The 19183-nt window shown below is 40.9% G+C and overlaps 1 protein-coding gene across 2 annotated transcripts in view; it reads left to right on the plus strand.

Moving 5' to 3' along the window:
* Positions 1-15987, plus strand: part of LOC124872092 (zinc finger and BTB domain-containing protein 7C) — a 28532-nt gene extending 12545 nt beyond the window's left edge. Inside the window, exons 1-4 of one of the 2 annotated variants that reach the window (XM_047371772.1) lie at positions 4137-4542; positions 11162-11897; positions 12819-13471; positions 13836-15987. In XM_047371772.1, the coding sequence (XP_047227728.1) occupies positions 11178-11897; positions 12819-13471; positions 13836-14448 (1986 nt within the window). In that variant the 5' untranslated portion in view covers positions 4137-4542; positions 11162-11177 and the 3' untranslated portion in view covers positions 14449-15987. Of the gene's footprint in view, positions 1-4136; positions 4543-11161; positions 11898-12818; positions 13472-13835 lie in introns of those variants that run through there. The other variant, XM_047371773.1, reaches the window with a different exon arrangement.
* The last annotated feature ends 3196 nt before the right edge of the window (positions 15988-19183 follow it).

Consider the following 19183-nt stretch of genomic DNA (forward strand, 5'->3'; position numbering starts at 1 on the left):
TGTACTGTATATTGGAAGCAAAAGATACATCGCACCATGTCTATGAGAGGGTCACTTTAAAATGGTTTTACTGTTATAAAACAAAGATAAAATGATTTAGAGTTGACATTTCGCCATCTTATTTTAGCAATTAGCACAGTTATAAAATTAAGAATTACTATTATAGCATTCTCTGTGTCCATTCTCTAGAGAATATAGACCCTTACTTTAACGCTGAGATTTCCGAAAGGCTGCCACTATTTTCAAATCTAGCATAGGTTGAAAGCTCAAAAGGAGAAAACACTGGAACGTTGATGCATTATGGTCAGTCTTCCTGGAGTTTCTTTTTTAGCAATTCAATGAAATAGCAAAAAAGCTGGATACAACGTCATGTCCTGTGACAAAGGGATCCTTTTTGTAGCAGAAAAAGTCAGATATAAAGCAGCCAAAAATGCAAAATGCCGACAGAATGAAATGACCATCAGACAAAAAGTAGGTCTGTCTTGCAGCTTCCCGAGAAAACACACGTCATGCCTTAGCAGAAAACACAGTTTCATTCTAGTAGTTTCTTACACCTTTTGTGCTTTCTTTATTTTATTTTAAACACCACAGGCATACTGAAATTAGCCAACTTCCAGTCTTCTTCCATAAGTAACAACTTCCACAATCAAGAGGGTTGTGGTAAGAGTGACCTGTTAATGTATGAGGTATGATGCATTCACTGATCAGAAAAAGATCAGACTTTTGAGTTTTCAAAAAGCAACGACTCAAAAAACGCACCAAGTTAATATGCAAGCATCTGAGTTTGGCAGCCATGTATTTTATGTAGAGCTCTAGACAATAAACAGTATTGTGGGTCATGGCAAACCAACACGCCTGCATAAAACAGTTGTATTCCAAGTAGTGAAAAAAAAAAAAGAGAGAGAGCCCCAATTTCAGTCAAATTTAGGTTGCTTTCTGTTTTAAATGTTTTTTCGGTTGTTTTTATGGTACAGTACAGTAGGGCAAGCAGCAAAGGCACCACAGTCTCCATGACTTTATGTTAATCTGCTTCCTTCACACCCCATCCCTTCTCCAAAGCGACAATCTGTTGTCGTTGTACGTGTGTCCTGCTGGGAGCAGCAAGTGGCGGTAAACAGGTATGCTGAGAGGCCACTCAGTCAGTCAGACACAGACAAAACAGATGACTCTTACTCAGCCCTTTGAATCCTCATGTCTTGTGACTCTGAGCACACGAAGACTCATATCGTATTTATGAGAACTAAGCTGACATAAGATGAAAACACAAGGAGAAAATCAATCTTTTCATTGAATGTTACAGATTTCATTCATTTCTTAAAATAATCATCATTATGAATCTATTTAGCTGTTCTAGGTATTTTTCACGGTGTGTGTCACCAGTTGTGTACGCTGGGTTTGTGTAATGACGGCTTTCCATAAAAAATCCATTTGAGGATAAAGCCATCTTCACAGGTAGCAGTTAGTGATCTGCTTTAGTAGCTGTGCCATGTTTAGAGCTGATAGCTGCCCTAACAGGATGGCAAACTCTTATTTTTCTGGATGTCTGGCTGGCCTGCGAGCAGTTTGTGGCTAACCCTGTTTATATATACTGGATGCCAATGTGAGCTGCCCTCAACTCTCACCCTGTACAAAACAGTGTAAACCACCATCGGCCCAGGCTGCGGTTTGCTTTGGTCCATGTTTTCCTCAGGAGGGGGAAGTGGGCATGGCAGCCTGATGAACACTCACTCTGATGTCGGCTTGCTAGTGAAGGTTTATGTCACAAACAGACAGCTTTTACAGAATGATTGTTGGTTATATTGTATGGATGGTTCAAAGTATTTTAGAAGATTTGTAAAAGCAGCAGCCGCAAAGAAAACAATGGCTTAGAGAGCATTCTACGTTTCTGAGCAGAAATCTTGAGCCATTACTTTGCAAATTTTGTTTTTTTTAGCTTAGTCTGATTGTTAACTTAGCTTGATAGGCTACATGTATCTCTAAAATATACAAAAAAAAGTACTTTATAGGGTGTGGTTTAATGATGTCATACAGGAAAGCCCAATGACTGTTTCAGACTGTGTTAATGTGAATTGTGTGAATGTGCTTTGTCATAAGATTTGCCTTATTTTTTTTCTCACCATCAGAAACACAAATTGCGGCACAATAAAAGCTTGGAGAACAGCATAAACACATTGTTTTACTAAATTTATAGTCAAACAAAGCCTTGCAAAGGTATGAATTTTGCTGGGCAAAGGACAGGCAAGGAGAGCATTAATCAAGAAGCAACCAAGAAGTAACTATGGATAAGCTGCAGAGATCCATAGCTAAAATGAAAAACTATTATATGAGCAGTTGACAAATCGGGTCTTTGTTAAAAGGTAACAAGAAGCAATCCTTACCACATCCTGCAGTCCTGTTTGCAGTTTGCACCAAAGCAATATTAGGAGATAGTTGAGACCAAAATGTAAAGTTTTGGACTCCTTATTTTTGGCAGAATATTAACAGTGAACATCACCCTGAACACATCAACCCCATGGAGGAACATGGAGGTAACAGCATAATGCTGTGGGCATGCTTCTATTCAGCAGAGACAGGGAAGCTGGTCAGAGTTGATTGATGAGAAGGTGAATGGAGCTGAATGTAGGACAATCCTGAATGAAAACTAGGAGAGGCCACAAAAAACTTGAGAATGGGAGGAGGTATACCTCCCAGCAGAACAACAACCCTAAACACACAGTCAGAGCTACAGTGAAATGGTTTAGATCTTAGCATATTTATTTGTTAGAATGACCCAGTCAAAGTCCAGACCTTCCGATTAAGAATCTATGGCAACACTATAGAACTGATGTTGACACCCGCTGTTGACACAATCTGAAGGAGCTTGAGCTGTTTTCTAAAATACGAATGGGCAAAGGTTTCAGTCTTGAAATGTGTAAAGCTGGTAGAGACAGACCCCGGAAAACCTACAGCTGCAAATCCACCATAATGTGGTTCTACAAACTATTGACTCTGGGGTGCTGAATATAATACTTTTAGATTAAATTTTTTTTTAAACATGTAAAAAACATATATATATTTACCCTCCACAGTGGTCTATCACATAAAATCCAAATGAAATAAACATGACAAAATGTGAAAAAGTTCAAGGATTGCTAATACTTTCTCAAGGCACTGTATATACTTGGGGTTTAATATATTTTAATAATTCCTGCTAAGCTCAATCACTTTGTTCTTCACCTTTTTGCTGTAACTTCCTCCTCTCCTCCACAAACTGAGGTGATGGTATGATCAGCAACTGCTGCCCTGTTTCTATGCTTTCTGACTCAAAACAGGAATCCAACGTTCAGTTGTCTGCGAGCCGGGTTTTGAAACGTTGGGTTTTATTCGACGGTTAAACAAAGAGGAACGCATGTCTGCACTGTTGCCTTGTGGTATTTTTTGTGTTTGTGGTTGAATTCAGACTCAGCTTTTAAGTAAAATTTCCTTTCAAATTAACCCAACTCCCTGAACCAGCCAGTTTTATAGACGTCTCTCTGTGTGCGTGCGTGTGTGTGTGTGTGTGTGCGTATGTGTGTGTAGGTTGCAGCAAGCCAGAGTGGGCTGATTTATTATGATGTTTTTCAGTAATTAGTCTGTTCTGAGTATTTATGGAGCGTTGTGACCACCTCGCCACCTGTTTTTGAACTCACACATGCTCAGAGAGGTCGATAACTTGTTAAATGCTGGATTTATTATAAAAAGCAAAAACTTTGATTTTAGGAGGAAAGTGTGCAGCAGCTAACGAGTCAATAAAATAAGTGTTAAAATGAAAGTAGGCAGCTTCAAGTTGCAGTTGTTTCTCCACACTAGCCAACAGAGGTGCACAGAGATGCTGTCCAACTTTTCTTTCTCGTTCTCCGCTGCTTTTTTTACCCTCCCTTGGTTTCCCCAAACAACCCCTTCAAGTTTCTTTGCCCCAGTCCCTTTACAGCAGAATCCACTCTGACACAACTAAAAATTCATTTTGTCTGACCTAAATCAGAGGGTGTCTGCACCACGGGCTTATTACACACTGCGCTTAAACTTGTGTTGTGGAGGAGGATGGGGTATTATTATCTTCCAGCTACCCACCCTGCTATAAAAACTAGTGGTGCGACATCTCCACAGCGCAGTGCTGCTGCCCTCCCTCCCTTCCTCTCACTCCCTCGCTCTCGTCCTACATGAGCCGCGCGCACACACTCAGAGCCGTTGAGCCTTACTCTAAACTCCACACGTTTCAGACCCCGACGCTCACACTCTGTTGATGCACTGCTCCGCTTCCCTCCACTGGATATTCTTTCTAAGGTGCTTGTTTTTCTTTTTTCTTGTTTTATTTTCTTTTTTTTTCTGAATGGGCATCTGTGCCCAGAATGAGGAGCTTTTGAATGGACTGACCCGCTTGCCAGCCAGGCGAAAAAACAAAGCGCGGCAGCTGCGATTCAGTTAAGGAGAGGGATGCTGAGAGGTCAAGTGAGGAGCAGCAGAACCTCTTAGTAGTCTGGAAATACAAAGACACGTGAGGAGAATCGTAAAAGACGAGGAAAGGTGGGTGATGCTTACTGATAGCTGTGGAATGTCAGAAAGCATATCAAGACATGTGTAAATTTATGTGTAAGCAAGAGTTGTGCCGCATGCACATAAGTGTGTGTGTGTGTGTGTGTGTGTGCGTGTTTGTGTGCAGTTGTGGAAAAGTCTATAATAATTTGCGTTACAACATATGAATATTTGTGGACAAGCTTATACTTGTGCATTGTGTTACAGTGTGGACATGTGTCTTACTCTGTTTATAATTACTGAAGCTCCGCTTTACTCTAAAAGGGCATAAAACAGGTCAATAAAATGGCTCAATGATTCACTGATTATTCACTCTACAGCATAACTACATGAGCTGTAAAGTGCTGAAAATAACCAGAGCAGTTTTAGCATCATAACACATCTGCGAAGTGCCAAACATAGCAGTTCTCAGTGAAGTTTTAAGTGCGTGTTTGGGTTGTTTGGTGTAATTACACATTTCAGTTTCCATATTCAGGCGATGTTCTCTCTGTGAAATCCAAAATAAATACTCAGGTGATTCGCAAAGTTAAAGGAGATGTTTGGGAGTGTGGACAAAATAAAAACATGTTATGGATTTAAAGCTAAGCTGCAAATTACTGTTTACACGCCACATCTCATTGCCTTCTTACGTCATGTCACAAAATGCATCAATGACAGAAAAAGCTTCATGATTTAAGTTTTTCCTGCAAGTGTTGAATTCAAATAAGAATGTGTTATCACAGTTAACCAGAGAAAACTGCATTTAACAACATACAATAAACATACTGAAAATGTATGCAGACACCTAATCAACAGGCTGATAAAATGAAACAAAAAAACATCACAGTAACATATTGGTGTCAGAACAATGCTGTTTGCTTAACCACTTACTGTAACACAAATATCTCACTTTCTAATCAATTTTCCAGCTACACGCCCCCAACTGTGTAGTGCAGCTCATGCATTTATGCTGTATGTATGTATATGTATATACATATATATAAATACATATATATATATACATATATATATATATATATATATATACGTATATATATAAATATAACTGAAAAGGTAATTTTTAATCAAAAATTTTTTATTGAAATTAGAAATGAGAATTTTTTTCCACGAATTCATTTAAACCAAATAAAAGCAAAAACATAGAGATTTAAGGAGGCAATGCAATATATATATATATATATATATATATATATATATATATATATATATATATATATGTGTATAGAAAGAAAGGAAGAAAGAAAAACAGGCACCAGGTGCAAGACCTTAAAACTATTTGAGCTTGAGAGGCAATTGCCAGCATATAGATTATGTAGATAATGAAAAATGCATTTCAAATTACTTTCTGTATCTTAGATTTATGTTCAGATTGATCCACCAGAATACTTTTACACCACCTAAATACTTCAATGTATCGCTGACATGTCTTCATTACAGTGCAGATCCCATTATTAACCTGCCTGCCCCACTGTAATTGACAGCACTTAAGATGAAATATACAAATTGTCCCAATGTGTCTGAGAAACTTCCATAAACTGTCCCATTAAAAAAAAAATAGAAATAAAGCACGTATTGTGGATTGTGTCCTGCAGCAACAGGTGCACTGTTTACTGGTGATAATGGACTGGGCTTACACAGCAGCTTAAATGAGTGTCCTCTCTTTAATGAGGGGGTGAATTGTCTCTGTCAAATTATTGGCCGGGCAATTGTCCGTCTGTGACAGCTGTTTAGCAGGCGTTTGCTATGGCCAGTTGGTGACGGGTGGATTTTGGCTGATGATGATTTAGCATGTGGGTCAAGTGTATGCGCTGGCCTGACAGGGCTAAACTAGGCTTTGGCTGCTGTAGCTAACAGGCCAAATGAGTGTCTGCCTGTGACAAGGAGGGTTCGAGATGGACATTAGCTGCTGATTTGTGGCCGGAGCGGTCAGGGTTGGGAACGAGTTAGCAACTCCACTCCGGGCATAATGATGATATAGCTGCAGCATGGACAGAAAAAGGAGAAGGAAGAGGAGGAGGAAGGTCAGAAGAAGGAGTTGGTGGTCAGCGCCCGGAAAGCAGATGAAGTTCTAGGAGAAAGACAACAGTGAATAGAGGTGACACATAATTTTAGGTGGGAGTGCTGAGTTGAAAGTGTTGGTGACTAAGTGAGGCATGAGAGGAGACGTGGCCGCTACAGAGAGACACACAGAAAAGCCTTTATTAGAATAGAATAGAAGAGAATAGAAAACTTTACTGTTTGTCCCAGATGGTGACAGAGAAAAATCTCATTAAAACACAAGCAGTTACTTTGATAAATCTGTTGCTGTTGAGCTGTGCAACAGAAATGACTGCAAACTGGGCATGTGTATCAAGACAAGCCTACAACTAGGTTTTAACAAAATATGGTTTCAAAACCAAAATTTCCCGTAGATCACTGCTATGGTGTAAAGTCCATTTAGAGCGATGCCCAAGAACGTGCAGGAATGAGCTCAACTTTTCCAAAGCCAAATAATGCATAAAGGAATGAAGCATTGGCGCTCCCCCACCTTTTGCAGTGCCCTGGTGGTTTCCTGGCTGAAAAATTTCTACTACACCTTTCTCCCCCTCAAATATCTGACAAATTTGACTGGAAATTTCAAGAAAAAGATTAACAGTTATAGTGCTGCAGTAGGACTGCCACCCATAACTGTTAAAATAAAAACTTTTAAGTTTTAAAACTACAAATAAGCTATGAGTAGCAAGTCTGTTAAGCAGCAGACTTCAGGCTAGCTACTCAAGCAGATATCCTCACTTGTAACCAGCTAATATAAACTGATTATTACGTCTTATTGCTTAGTGTGTTACTCTTTAAAGAGCAACAAGCACTTGAAAACTGCAACTAAATTTAGGAGATGTTTAGGTATGTATTAAATTCAAAATAATAAATAAATGTCAATTCAAATTTTTAAGCTATAATATCCAAAATCCTAACTTACTTTAGCAACAAAAGGCATTTTTACAACCTGTCTGTTTTAAATAACAGACAGGTTCTGTTTTAGATTATTTTATCTAAATTCTTTGCACATACACAGTGAAATCGTGGTATTTTTATTCATGGTTATAATGCAGATAGAATCCCATTCCAGCAAAAGTTTAATAGTTGAATAGTTTTTGTTGACAATCTTAACTTTGCTTTAAGAAATAATGGACTCTGAGTCATAGTAATTACCAGTGCTCTTTCTCAAGGCGTCCCCACCCTAGCTGCTCGGACGGGTGGGTGGGGTGTGTGTGTGTGTAAAGGGTTAAGACTGTTTGGCCTGATGAAACATTGCTCCAGGACCTTGCGGTGGGAACACTGTGCCCTCCTCCCCTCCCTGTCTATGTGGCACATCCTCCTCAGATCCTCTCCACACTGTAATTAGGGGGCCGGCCACCGAGAGCCAAAACGCCGCAGCTAGCGGCAGGCAAACAGTGGGAACGAAGGGGAGTGGCGCTTGACAGGGCATCGGGAGAGCAAACGGCAACAGCAGCACGTGCCCCATGGTTCTAGGAGTGGGTGGGATGGTTTGAGAGAAAGAAATGGATGATGGCTGGTTCACCCAAGCCCTCCCCAGTCCCAGACTCTTTTTCTCTCTCCCTCTTATCCTCTCCCGTGTTGTTCTAAGCGTTGCACTATTGTTTGCCTTGGCATGCTACTCCAGGGAGGGGCCCCTCGGCTTGTGTTTGTGCAACCTGTTAGGGAACTTTTAAGGCCATCTGATCTCTAACTGGAGATTCTCCCACCTTTTAGCCAGGTTGTTTCCCCTGTGTATGATGCACAGAGGTTGTAAAATCTTCACATTTTTATAAGCTTAACCCCCCAATCAAGATCTTGTTGGAAAGAAAATACATGGCCTTCTGGATGAACAACAAAAATGTGGTAAAAAAGTGAAAGCTATCAACAAAAGGATGTGCAGTGATAGATAAACCCAGTTGAAAGGTGGTTAGGCTTGATTAAACCCTGCCCTTCAATATTTTTTAGCCAAAAAAAATTAAACTGGCAACAAGGACCACCTGACCTTAAGTTGTCAAAAAAGATTGCCATGGATGATGAGAATTAGTGTAGAATTTGCACAAAATCAACATAACAAAATCTTGTGCATTGTTTTAATTGTGTTTGCTTGCATCATGTCCATTTGACTGGTCAATATGAGGTTTTCCATCACTTTTGTTCCTTCTTGCATTGTTAGGCAGGAAATCTGGTCTGCAGCCCTATACGCTGCACCACCGCCCCCTCCACAGACATTTTAATTATGTCCACACTGTATCAATGGCATGAACTCGGCTTCAGTTACCAAGCAACTAGATCGACAAGAATAAACTACATGTAAGACTGGTATCCAAGTTGCGTACCTGCATGTGAGCATAGGGATTTTCAGTTTTTTTGCTCCCTTTTTTCTTACATTTTTCTGCATTGTGATTCTAAGCAGTACAGAGAAGAAAGTGAGGCACTTTTCTTGTGTATGTGTACTTACGTGGCTTCAGCACTGGCCCGTTTAGAGCCAGTGAACAATGCAGCTGTGGTGTTCAGGGCCGCTTCAAAGTGTTTATCTACACATGCCTCCGGTGACCACCAAAGTGTGGATGGCTAAGCTTAAGCTCTATTCATAGATGTGAATGAGCAAGCGCCCTGCCAGATGAAGTTTTATCACTCTGAGCGCAAACAACAGAGCAGTGAATCAACAGGTAGGAACTTAGGAACGTCGGGAAAACAAAACCGAGGCAGGGGAGGTTTTACAGAACACAGTGAAATCTCTATTGGGCCCCGTCAAAGCAGTGAAGAACTGATTGCAAGTAAGCATTTTTGACAGGATACAGTATCTAGAGAACAATCTGACCTCTTTTGACGCTCTCTCCCCCTCTTCTCACCACATCCCAGTCACAAACTGCATCGTTCACATGAAGGTATCAGTTTGCTCCATGCTCAAATCTGCCAGAGACAAGACGAGAAGGATGGACATTATCGCAGAAACCTCGCACACACTTATCGCACCTCTCAGAGCCAAACCAAATTTTCAGAAAAATATTTTTAAAAAAGTGTGCTTTATGCCTCATCAAGAGGACGGGTTTCCCTAACTCACAGTTGCCACACAAGGATTTGTAATAACACATTTCAAGAATAAATATTACCCAAGAACATGATGTTTGCTCAAAGTGAGGCGTTCTGTATTTATCACTTGTTGCCTGCACTGCACAGATGGCACACAAACAAGCACTGCGAGAGGGAATAAAGCTCGACTGTTGTTTAGTGCATGAACAATATTAGCTTTAATCAGCATTGCTTGTTCAGTCCAAAAGTTTAAACTACTTACTGCAAAATCTTAGAAGCATGTCGCTGAGTTTGCAGAGCAGCTCCTTCAAAAGGAAGGAACAGGAAACTGATCATTGATTGATTATTAAATGCCAACAGTAAATCCTATGAAGCATTTTCAAGTTGATCGCTGTTTAATACATGACAATTTGTTTCTGTTACGCTCAGCATGAGGTTTTAAAAATAAATAATTTCAATTTATCTTATTCATACATCCGCATTTAAAACAAAAGTCATCTCAGGGTAGTAGAAGACATATCAGGACCAGTTCATATCCCAAAATATATAATTAAATTAGTTCAGCACAATTCAATCATACAGACAGGTTCAGATTCAAATTCCAACTGGTAAAAGTTCATTTCTAAGGAATTCAGTCACAGATTTTGCCATGTTTGCTTACAATGCCAATTGTTTAGAGCCATTTTAAAAAATAAAATGTTGGCATTAAAGATATTCTATTGCCATATCAAGATCTTTTGCTATTTTCTTATTTCAACCTGATGCTCTTTTTGTAGCTGTGGTTTATACAGAAGTAAAAAAAATTCTGCCTGAGAAAAAATTATGAAACATAAACAAAGAGAATCGAATATTTTATAGCAAATTATTTTGCCTCAAAATATGCTGCCTTCATTGGCTGTTGAAGGGATGCATGAAGGGAGCAGCATGAGAGGGTGCAACTAAGCAAAAAATAAATGCGGTGACTACTTCTGCGTGTGGTGTGTGTGTGTGGGGGGGGGGGGGGATATTCTGTGGTAACCAATGTTTTAACATATTTCCCAGGTCACAGTACGAGACTTGTATAATCTTTATATGGTATATAGGAAATTCTAAATTTTATCAAACAATTGTTGGAATAAATCTGTCATCCCTCAGCATCAGTTATTATCAGCTCAGTATTAATGGTTGTGATAAGTTACATAAGGGTAAATACAGTTTTTTCTGCATAAAGGGCTTTTTCAGAGTAGTGAGTGTGTGGTTGTGTGTACGGCGGAAGAAGAAGGGCCTCACCATTCAAGAAGTAACTGCCACTGATTAATTTTGAACTATAGGAGATCTAATTTCTAAATAAGTAAAGGTGCATCATAGAAAACAATGAATAATTACTCTTTGAAATCACTTCAGATGTAATGTAATTTAAACAAAGTGACGATGAGAATTCTTAAAATTACTTGAAATATTATAAATTAGAATTTTACATCATTTATTTAAAAATGAACAAAGGTAAAGGCGTGCAGAAATGTGTGTTATTCAGGCTCAGTTTGTCACCAAATAGTTTGATTTCATTGTGTTTTCTCAACAGACACAGAGGGAGGAGGATGGTTCATCACAGAGAGGAGGACCTGATTGGGATCCCTTTCCCCAACCACAGCAGTGATGTCCTCTGCAGCCTCAACGAGCAGAGACGCGACGGGCTGCTCTGCGACGTCATCCTCATCGTCCGTGACCAGGAGTACCGCACCCACCGCTCTGTTCTGGCTGCCTGTAGCCAGTATTTTAAGAAGCTCTTTACGGTGGCGACCACAGAAGGTGGAGACCCCCATCATACCGCTGCCGCAGCTGTGTATGAGATCGACTTTGTGGCTCCGGAGTCCCTCACGGCCATCCTGGAGTTTGCCTACACCTCTACCCTGACAGTGACTGCCTCCAATGTCAAGGAGATCCTGACTGCAGCACAGATGCTCGAGATCCCCTGCATCATCAACGTTTGTCTGGAGATCATGGACAGCGAGGATGGAGGTGGAGGAGGTGGCAGAGAAGGAAAGGAGGAGGAAGGAGAGGAGGATGAAGAGGAGGAGGAGGAAGATGAGGTGGACGAGGAAGAAGAGGAGGATGAGGAGGAAGATATGGGCTTCAGGAAGGATGAGCAAGAGGAGGAGGACAATGTCAGCGAGAGGTCGCTGCAGTCATTGGAGAGCAGGGGCGAGCAGACACCTCTGGGGACGGAGGACTCTTCTCCTCCGAGCACTTCCACGTACCAAGGACAGTTAGACCAACTGTCCCAGTCGCAGTCTCCAGACACCTTTAGAGGCAAACAGGTATGACACCGTCTATTTGCTACTACGGGTCTAACTATACATCCTGCTCAAAACACAATAGACATGAGACAATAAATGCGATTAAGAGATTTCAGCCACAGATTTGGGAAAAACAAACTGTGTTTTAAATAAACTATTTTCACTGCAGAATAATTCAGTCCAGGCTTAACAAGTCAATTGTTTGAGGTTTTATGCTTGTGTAATTATAAAAGGGATTATAATTGTTCAGTATAGTATCCAGGATCCAGTTCTGGTTTGATCAGTCTAAATAGATTAGATTTTGAACAACAGATGATTTAATCCACTCCAGACTCATTAAAAATAGTAAAACAGGCCTTTTAGTTTAGCCCTGATAGGAAGCTTTGAAGCACATGCAACCCTTAGCGTTGTTAGCAGCTAACAGTTTGTTAGTTGCAGTATCAACACCATAATTACAAACTTTTTTTATCATGTCACTATGTCACTTCTTTTTTTCGTACAAATTCCTAAAATATTGCAGGTAGTAAAAGAGAGAAGGCGTCTTCAGCGCTTTTGTAATGGAGTGTTTCTAGCTAGTACAAAGAAAAGTCTTTAATAGTGGAAACCACCAACACAAAAATTACTTCCTTTCTTACTTCCTATAAAGTGTTAAATAGAGATAGAACCACATACATTTTCATATTTGGGGCCCTTAATGATAGGATACAGTTATATTATTAAGCATAGACACACATTAACAGCAACTGCATAAACATTTATGCAGTTGAATAAACTGCAATAGACGATGATTAGAAGAAGTGAGGTCTAATCCAGACCTCATTTTGTTGAGACATATTGTGAGATTTTAATGTCACGAGATCTTGTTACACTCCTGTTTGCTATTTATGTCTTCAAGTTTATCATTCTACAGCAAACTCACTGTTGATGCTATTTGTGTTAAAGGAGAGTATGGAGAGTCGGGCTCTCAAGGATTTCTCCATTGAGTCCCTTCTCCAGGAAGGGCTATATCCCCGGATGTCGGCACTCGACCGGAGGGCCAACTTCTCTCCTCTCATGCCTGGCTTCTACCCCTCTATGTGGGCTGCAGAGTTCCCAGGTTTCCCCCATCAGCTCCTGAACCCTACACATTCCCATGCTGCAACAACGCCACAAACACGGCTCACTCACACTTTCCCCGCCTCCACACCTCTCGAGCCCTCGAGGCCCCTCGATCTAGCTGTGAAAAGAGAAATCATCAAGGAGGAGATAAAGGAGGAGGTCCCGCCCAGTCTGCTCCAAGGTGACTTCCTGAAAGAGTTTGTCAGCTCAGGTTTGGGAGGCGCCATCAATACCAGATCGGCGTCGTCAGAGAGTCACATCAAGGAAGAGGCAGACATCAGGTCTTACCTGAGCTTTCTGAGCTCTGCGTCCCACCTGGGGGCGCTGTTCCCGCCATGGCAGTTGGAGGAGGAGAGGAAGATGAAGCCCAAAGCCTCACAACAGTGTCCCATCTGCAACAAAGTCATCCAGGGAGCAGGGAAACTGCCGCGACACATGAGGACGCATACGGGGGAGAAACCTTACATGTGCACAATCTGCGAAGTGCGATTCACAAGGTACGTGAGCAACAAACCACATGATGATGGTGTCATGATGTTCTGTTGTAACAGCTGCGTTAACGGAAAAACACTCCATATTTTTCTACTTGAGGTTAATCTGCTTTCCTCTCATCTAAATATCAAACAGCTCAAAGTGGAAAACCCCTCCACTCATTGTTCTTTGTATCAGTGTTATTTCTGTTCAATACTTTTTACATTTTCCGCCTGTATTCTAGGGCGGGAGTATAATATTGTCACAGTAGACAATAAGAATCAAAAACTGCAATGGACACCAGCCTCTCATTTTTGTCAGTATATTTCAATCCTCGATATAATCCTCAATATGTGTGCATTTTGTTTTGTTTTGGGGTTTTTTTTGTAGGCAGGACAAACTGAAGATCCACATGCGGAAGCACACAGGTGAGCGCCCCTACATTTGCCTTCACTGTAACTCCAAGTTTGTCCACAACTACGACCTGAAGAACCACCTGCGCATCCATACTGGCGTCCGTCCCTATCAGTGCGAGCACTGCTACAAGAGCTTTACACGCTCCGACCACCTCCACCGACACCTCAAGAGGCAGAGCTGTCGTATCTCGCGTCCCCGACGAGGACGGAAACCGACAGCCTGGAGGTCTGCGCCTACCGGCAGCTTCCTGTGCCCTCCCACAGTCACAGCTGGCCAAGTGGAGGAAAGTCCTTCCTACCAGGGGGTAAAGAACCACGGACTGGGGGAGCTCCTCGGCTTCGGCGGCAGAGGTCTAGGGTTTAAGAGCATGGACGGCTCAGTCAGGGAGAGCAGGGAGGAACGGCAAGCAGAAGGAAGGCAAGCCGCAGAGGAGGAGAAGGCCGGAGGATTGAGGCAGAGGGGAGTGTTTGCCTTCACCCTAGCAGGAGAAGAAATGCTTACCCACTCTCCATTTTATGCTGCATCCGCTGACCCATGGACCATGAGACTGGAACGGGCTCCACCCATCCCCGAGTCGGCAAAATAAACTCCAATCTGTAGAGTAAAAGTAAGGACAAGAAAATATCTTTATTTCTGTGTCTGTTCTGCTCCAGGAAGCTAAAGCACCTTTTATAAAAAGGAAAAAGTGAACTTTGTGAAGCCTGCTGATGTGGCAGTGTTGAAGCTGTTTTTTTTTTTTTCTTCATACGGTCAAATTAAGTTATAAAATAATTGTTTAAACCCCATGAATGTTTACAGATATTTGCAAAGCATTTGATGATCCTGTAAAAAGTTGTTTCTTCACATGGAAAATAATGCACATCTACAATGAGATCTGCCATACAATAAAAAAACAAGAGATTACAGCAGAAAGCAGTTTTGCTAAATAAATCGGATGTGCTGCAGGCAGTTAAAGTGAACCTAATGAAAGTCTTTTTCCATAAATATTGTGTTTACATGGTATAAATAACCAGAGCTTAAAGCATTCATCTGTCCATTATTTTAATTTTTTTTTATCAGAAAACTTCACAAGTAAAACCACTTGAAGCCTATATCAGGATATTTGACCACGGGTTAATATCTTCCACTGCCTTGTTCTGATTTAAGCTCCTCATCTGCACTATTGTACATAAACCCTCTGGCCGTGGTGGTGTTAATTACGGTGATGTGGCTGATGGTGTAAAATAATCATAATAAAAAAACTGAATATATATGTATATTGCTCTTTAAAGACTGAGAAATCCTTCCAAAGACGAGTACTTTGATATCTGACTTGAATACAACTCTGTCTTAATATCTAGAAATGTGTGTATCTTCAGATGCTGTATAAGTCGGACTAATCAACAGCCACTTTAGCTACAAAAGTATGCTCGTGTTATTTGTGTTAAAGAAGAGTATGGAGAGTCGGGTTCTCAAGGATTTCTCCATTGAGTCCCTTCTCCAGGAAGGGCTATATCCCCGGATGTCGGCACTCGACCAGAGGGCCAACTTCTCTCCTCTCATGCCTGGCTTCTACCCCTCTATGTGGGCTGCAGAGTTCCCAGGTTTCCCCCATCAGCTCCTGAACCCTACACATTCCCATGCTGCAACAACGCCACAAACACGGCTCACTCACACCTTCCCCGCCTCCACACCTCTCGAGCCCTCGAGGCCCCTCGATCTAGCTGTGAAAAGAGAAATCATCAAGGAGGAGATAAAGGAGGAGGTCCCGCCCAGTGTGCTCCAAGGAGACTTCCTGAAAGAGTTTGTCAGCTCAGGTTTGGGAGGCGCCATCAATCCCAGATCGGTGTCGTCAGAGAGTCACATCAAGGAAGAGGCAGACATCAGGTCTTACCTGAGCTTCCCGAGCAACAGCCGCTTTAGCTACAAAAGTATGCTCGTGTTTTTTGGTCCGGTGCAACAAATCAGCGGGATCTTTGGCCCAAATTTTTTCCATGTAATGTTCATCTCTGATTTGGGTCGCTGATTAATGCAAAAATAATTTGGACTGAAATGGGAGAGTATTTTCTTGCTATTTATGTGTATTTAAATGAATGAGCCTTGGCTATATTTTGCAAATCTGTTTTATAAAGACACTAAATGTTGACATTCTCTGTCGTCTGAGTGTATTATTTTGGGTAAATGACTTTGAAAGCTGTGGACAAATCTTATGCTGTTGTATTATGATAGGAATAAAGACTGGGAGCAAAAGAACTGATTCAAGAAAAAAAGTAAATACGCATCAGTAGCATAAATGTAATGGCTTCCAAGAACTTTCAAATAATTTGCATAAATTAATTAGCAGAAAAAGTAGTAAACTTAGTTTACTCAGTCGAGAAGTAAGTATTTATGGACTTGTTCCTGATATGAAAGTACCGAGTCCTTTTCCTGAGATGGAAGAGAAAATGCCACAGGTGACTGGAGTTTTCTGGGACTGTATGTACCATTGCGTAATGCAGTCCTGCCCATATAACTTTGCCAACTGAAGTTGGTGTTTTCCAGCATGTCATGCAAGTGCCTTTACACTCAGGTTACCAAACTTCAATCCATTTACAGTTTTATAACAGTTACTGTTCACGAGTTTAACTAAATGTAATCTAAGTCCTTTTACATGTAATGCCTTTAATCAAAGTCCCACAGACAACTCAATTAAAGTCATGTTGGTTTTAAACTACAGTTGGGAAACTACAAGCTTGTTGCAAAAAGAATTACTTCATGTTATCCAATTTTCTGTAAAATCTTAGTCAAAGTGAGGTGTTTTTACCCGAGGTTATCATACAGAGAGATTCTCATACCGGCAGACGTCTAGCAGGAAGTTTCAGATCCATTTTACAATAACAGAAACAACTTACATACAGTTGATCAAAATTAAAACATTAATGCAATGTTATTCACTAAAGGCTCCTTCGGTGTGGGGTGCTGTATATTTTAGGGCACTTGGTCTGAAAACAGAGATTTTAGTGTTTGTTATGGCCGTTTTTTTTTATTAAATTTAAAGTGCAAGCTCCCCAAAAGCCTCCTCCAAACTTAAAGAGCAAAAGTGTTTCACACCACACCACACTCTTCTGCTTCTCTGCACTGACCTCTAGTGGAAAAATAGAGACACTGTACATTTCATTTGCCATTATAGAATAAAAATCTGCATTTATGTTTACAAAAAATTATATAGGAATTGTAGGAGTAATTCCGATGTGTACTAGGATGTAAAGGTCCTGGATCCATCTAGGCTAACTTTTCCCAGTTCCCTTTAATATGAAGTAAAAAGAGTCATATTTTTTGTTACCACCAGAGGACACTGAAGGTTCACATTTGATTTGGTGGTACAATACAGTAAATACCATAATACTTTGTATTGATGTCAGAGGTACATGAGGAAAGAGAATAAATGTGATATGTGTCTGTGTTTCATTTCCGGATTTTTTACCTATATATAAAATGGTTTCATCTTTATATTTTATTTCATATTTTGATTTTTAGGAAAGAACAAAAATTAAATGAATTAGAAAGGAATAGAAATTATAGTGATCTGACGTGACACTGGAAAGGTACTCATGCAACATGATATCATTTTTATCAGTTTTCTTTCTACTGCTAAAAAAGGAAAGAGGCTGACATGAAAGGAAATGTACAGGTCCTTCTCAAAATATTAGCATATTGTGATAAAGTTCATTATTTTCCATAATGTCATGATAAAAATGTAACATCAGAATCAGAATCAGAATCAGAAAAGCTTTATTGCCAAGTACGTTTTTGGACATACAAGGAATTTGTTTTGGCGTAGTCGGTGCAATACAGTACAAATTAAACAGTACATTCATATATTTTAGATTCATTGCACACTAACTGAAATATTTCAGGTCTTTTATTGTCTTAATACAGATGATTTTGGCATACAGCTCATGAAAACCCAAAATTCCTATCTCACAAAATTAGCATATCATTAAAAGGGTCTCTAAACGAGCTATGAACCTAATCATCTGAATCAACGAGTTAACTCTAAACACCTGCAAAAGATTCCTCAGGCCTTTAAAACTCCCAGCCTGGTTCATCACTCAAAACCCCAATCATGGGTAAGACTGCCGACCTGACTGCTGTCCAGAAGGCCATTATTGACACCCTCAAGCAAGAGGGTAAGACACAGAAAGAAATTTCTGAACAAATAGGCTGTTCCCAGAGTGCTGTATCAAGGCACCTCAGTGGGAAGTCTGTGGGAAGGAAAAAGTGTGGCAGAAAATGCTGCACAACGAGAAGAGGTGACCGGACCCTGAGGAAGATTGTGGAGAAGGGCCGATTCCAGACCTTGGGGGACCTGCGGAAGCAGTGGACTGAGTCTGGAGTAGAAACATCCAGAGCCACCGTGCACAGGCGTGTGCAGGAAATGGGCTACAGGTGCCGCATTCCCCAGGTCAAGCCACTTTTGAACCAGAAACAGCGGCAGAAGCGCCTGACCTGGGCTACAGAGAAGCAGCACTGGACTGTTGCTCAGTGGTCCAAAGTACTTTTTTCGGATGAAAGCAAATTCTGCATGTCATTCGGAAATCAAGGTGCCAGAGTCTGGAGGAAGACTGGGGAGAAGGAAATGCCAAAATGCCAGAAGTCCAGTGTCAAGTACCCACAGTCAGTGATGGTCTGGGGTGCCGTGTCAGCTGCTGGTGTTGGTCCACTGTGTTTTATCAAGGGCAGGGTCAATGCAGCTAGCTATCAGGAGATTTTGGAGCACTTCATGCTTCCATCTGCTGAAAAGCTTTATGGAGATGAAGATTTCATTTTTCAGCTCGACCTGGCACCCGCTCACTGTGCCAAAACCACTGGTAAATGGTTTACTGACCATGGTATCACTGTGCTCAATTGGCCTGCCAACTCTCCTGACCTGAACCCCATAGAGAATCTGTGGGATATTGTGAAGAAAACGTTGAGAGACTCAAGACCCAACACTCTGGATGAGCTAAAGGCCGCTATCGAAGCATCCTGGGCCTCCATAAGACCTCAGCAGTGCCACAGGCTGATTGCCTCCATGTCACGCCGCATTGAAGCAGTCATTTCTGCAAAAGGATTCCCGACCAAGTATTGAGTGCATAACTGTACATGATTATTTGAAGGTTGACCTTTTTTGTATTAAAAACACTTTTCTTTTATTGGTCGGATGAAATATGCTAATTTTGTGAGATAGGAATTTTGGGTTTTCAAGAGCTGTATGCCAAAATCATCCGTATTAAGACAATAAAAGACCTGAAATATTTCAGTTAGTGTGCAATGAATCTAAAATATATGAATGTTAAAATAATGAACTTTATCACAATATG

This window comes from Girardinichthys multiradiatus, chromosome 8 (assembly GCF_021462225.1).
Source record: "Girardinichthys multiradiatus isolate DD_20200921_A chromosome 8, DD_fGirMul_XY1, whole genome shotgun sequence".
NCBI classification, from domain to species: Eukaryota; Metazoa; Chordata; class Actinopteri; order Cyprinodontiformes; family Goodeidae; genus Girardinichthys; species Girardinichthys multiradiatus.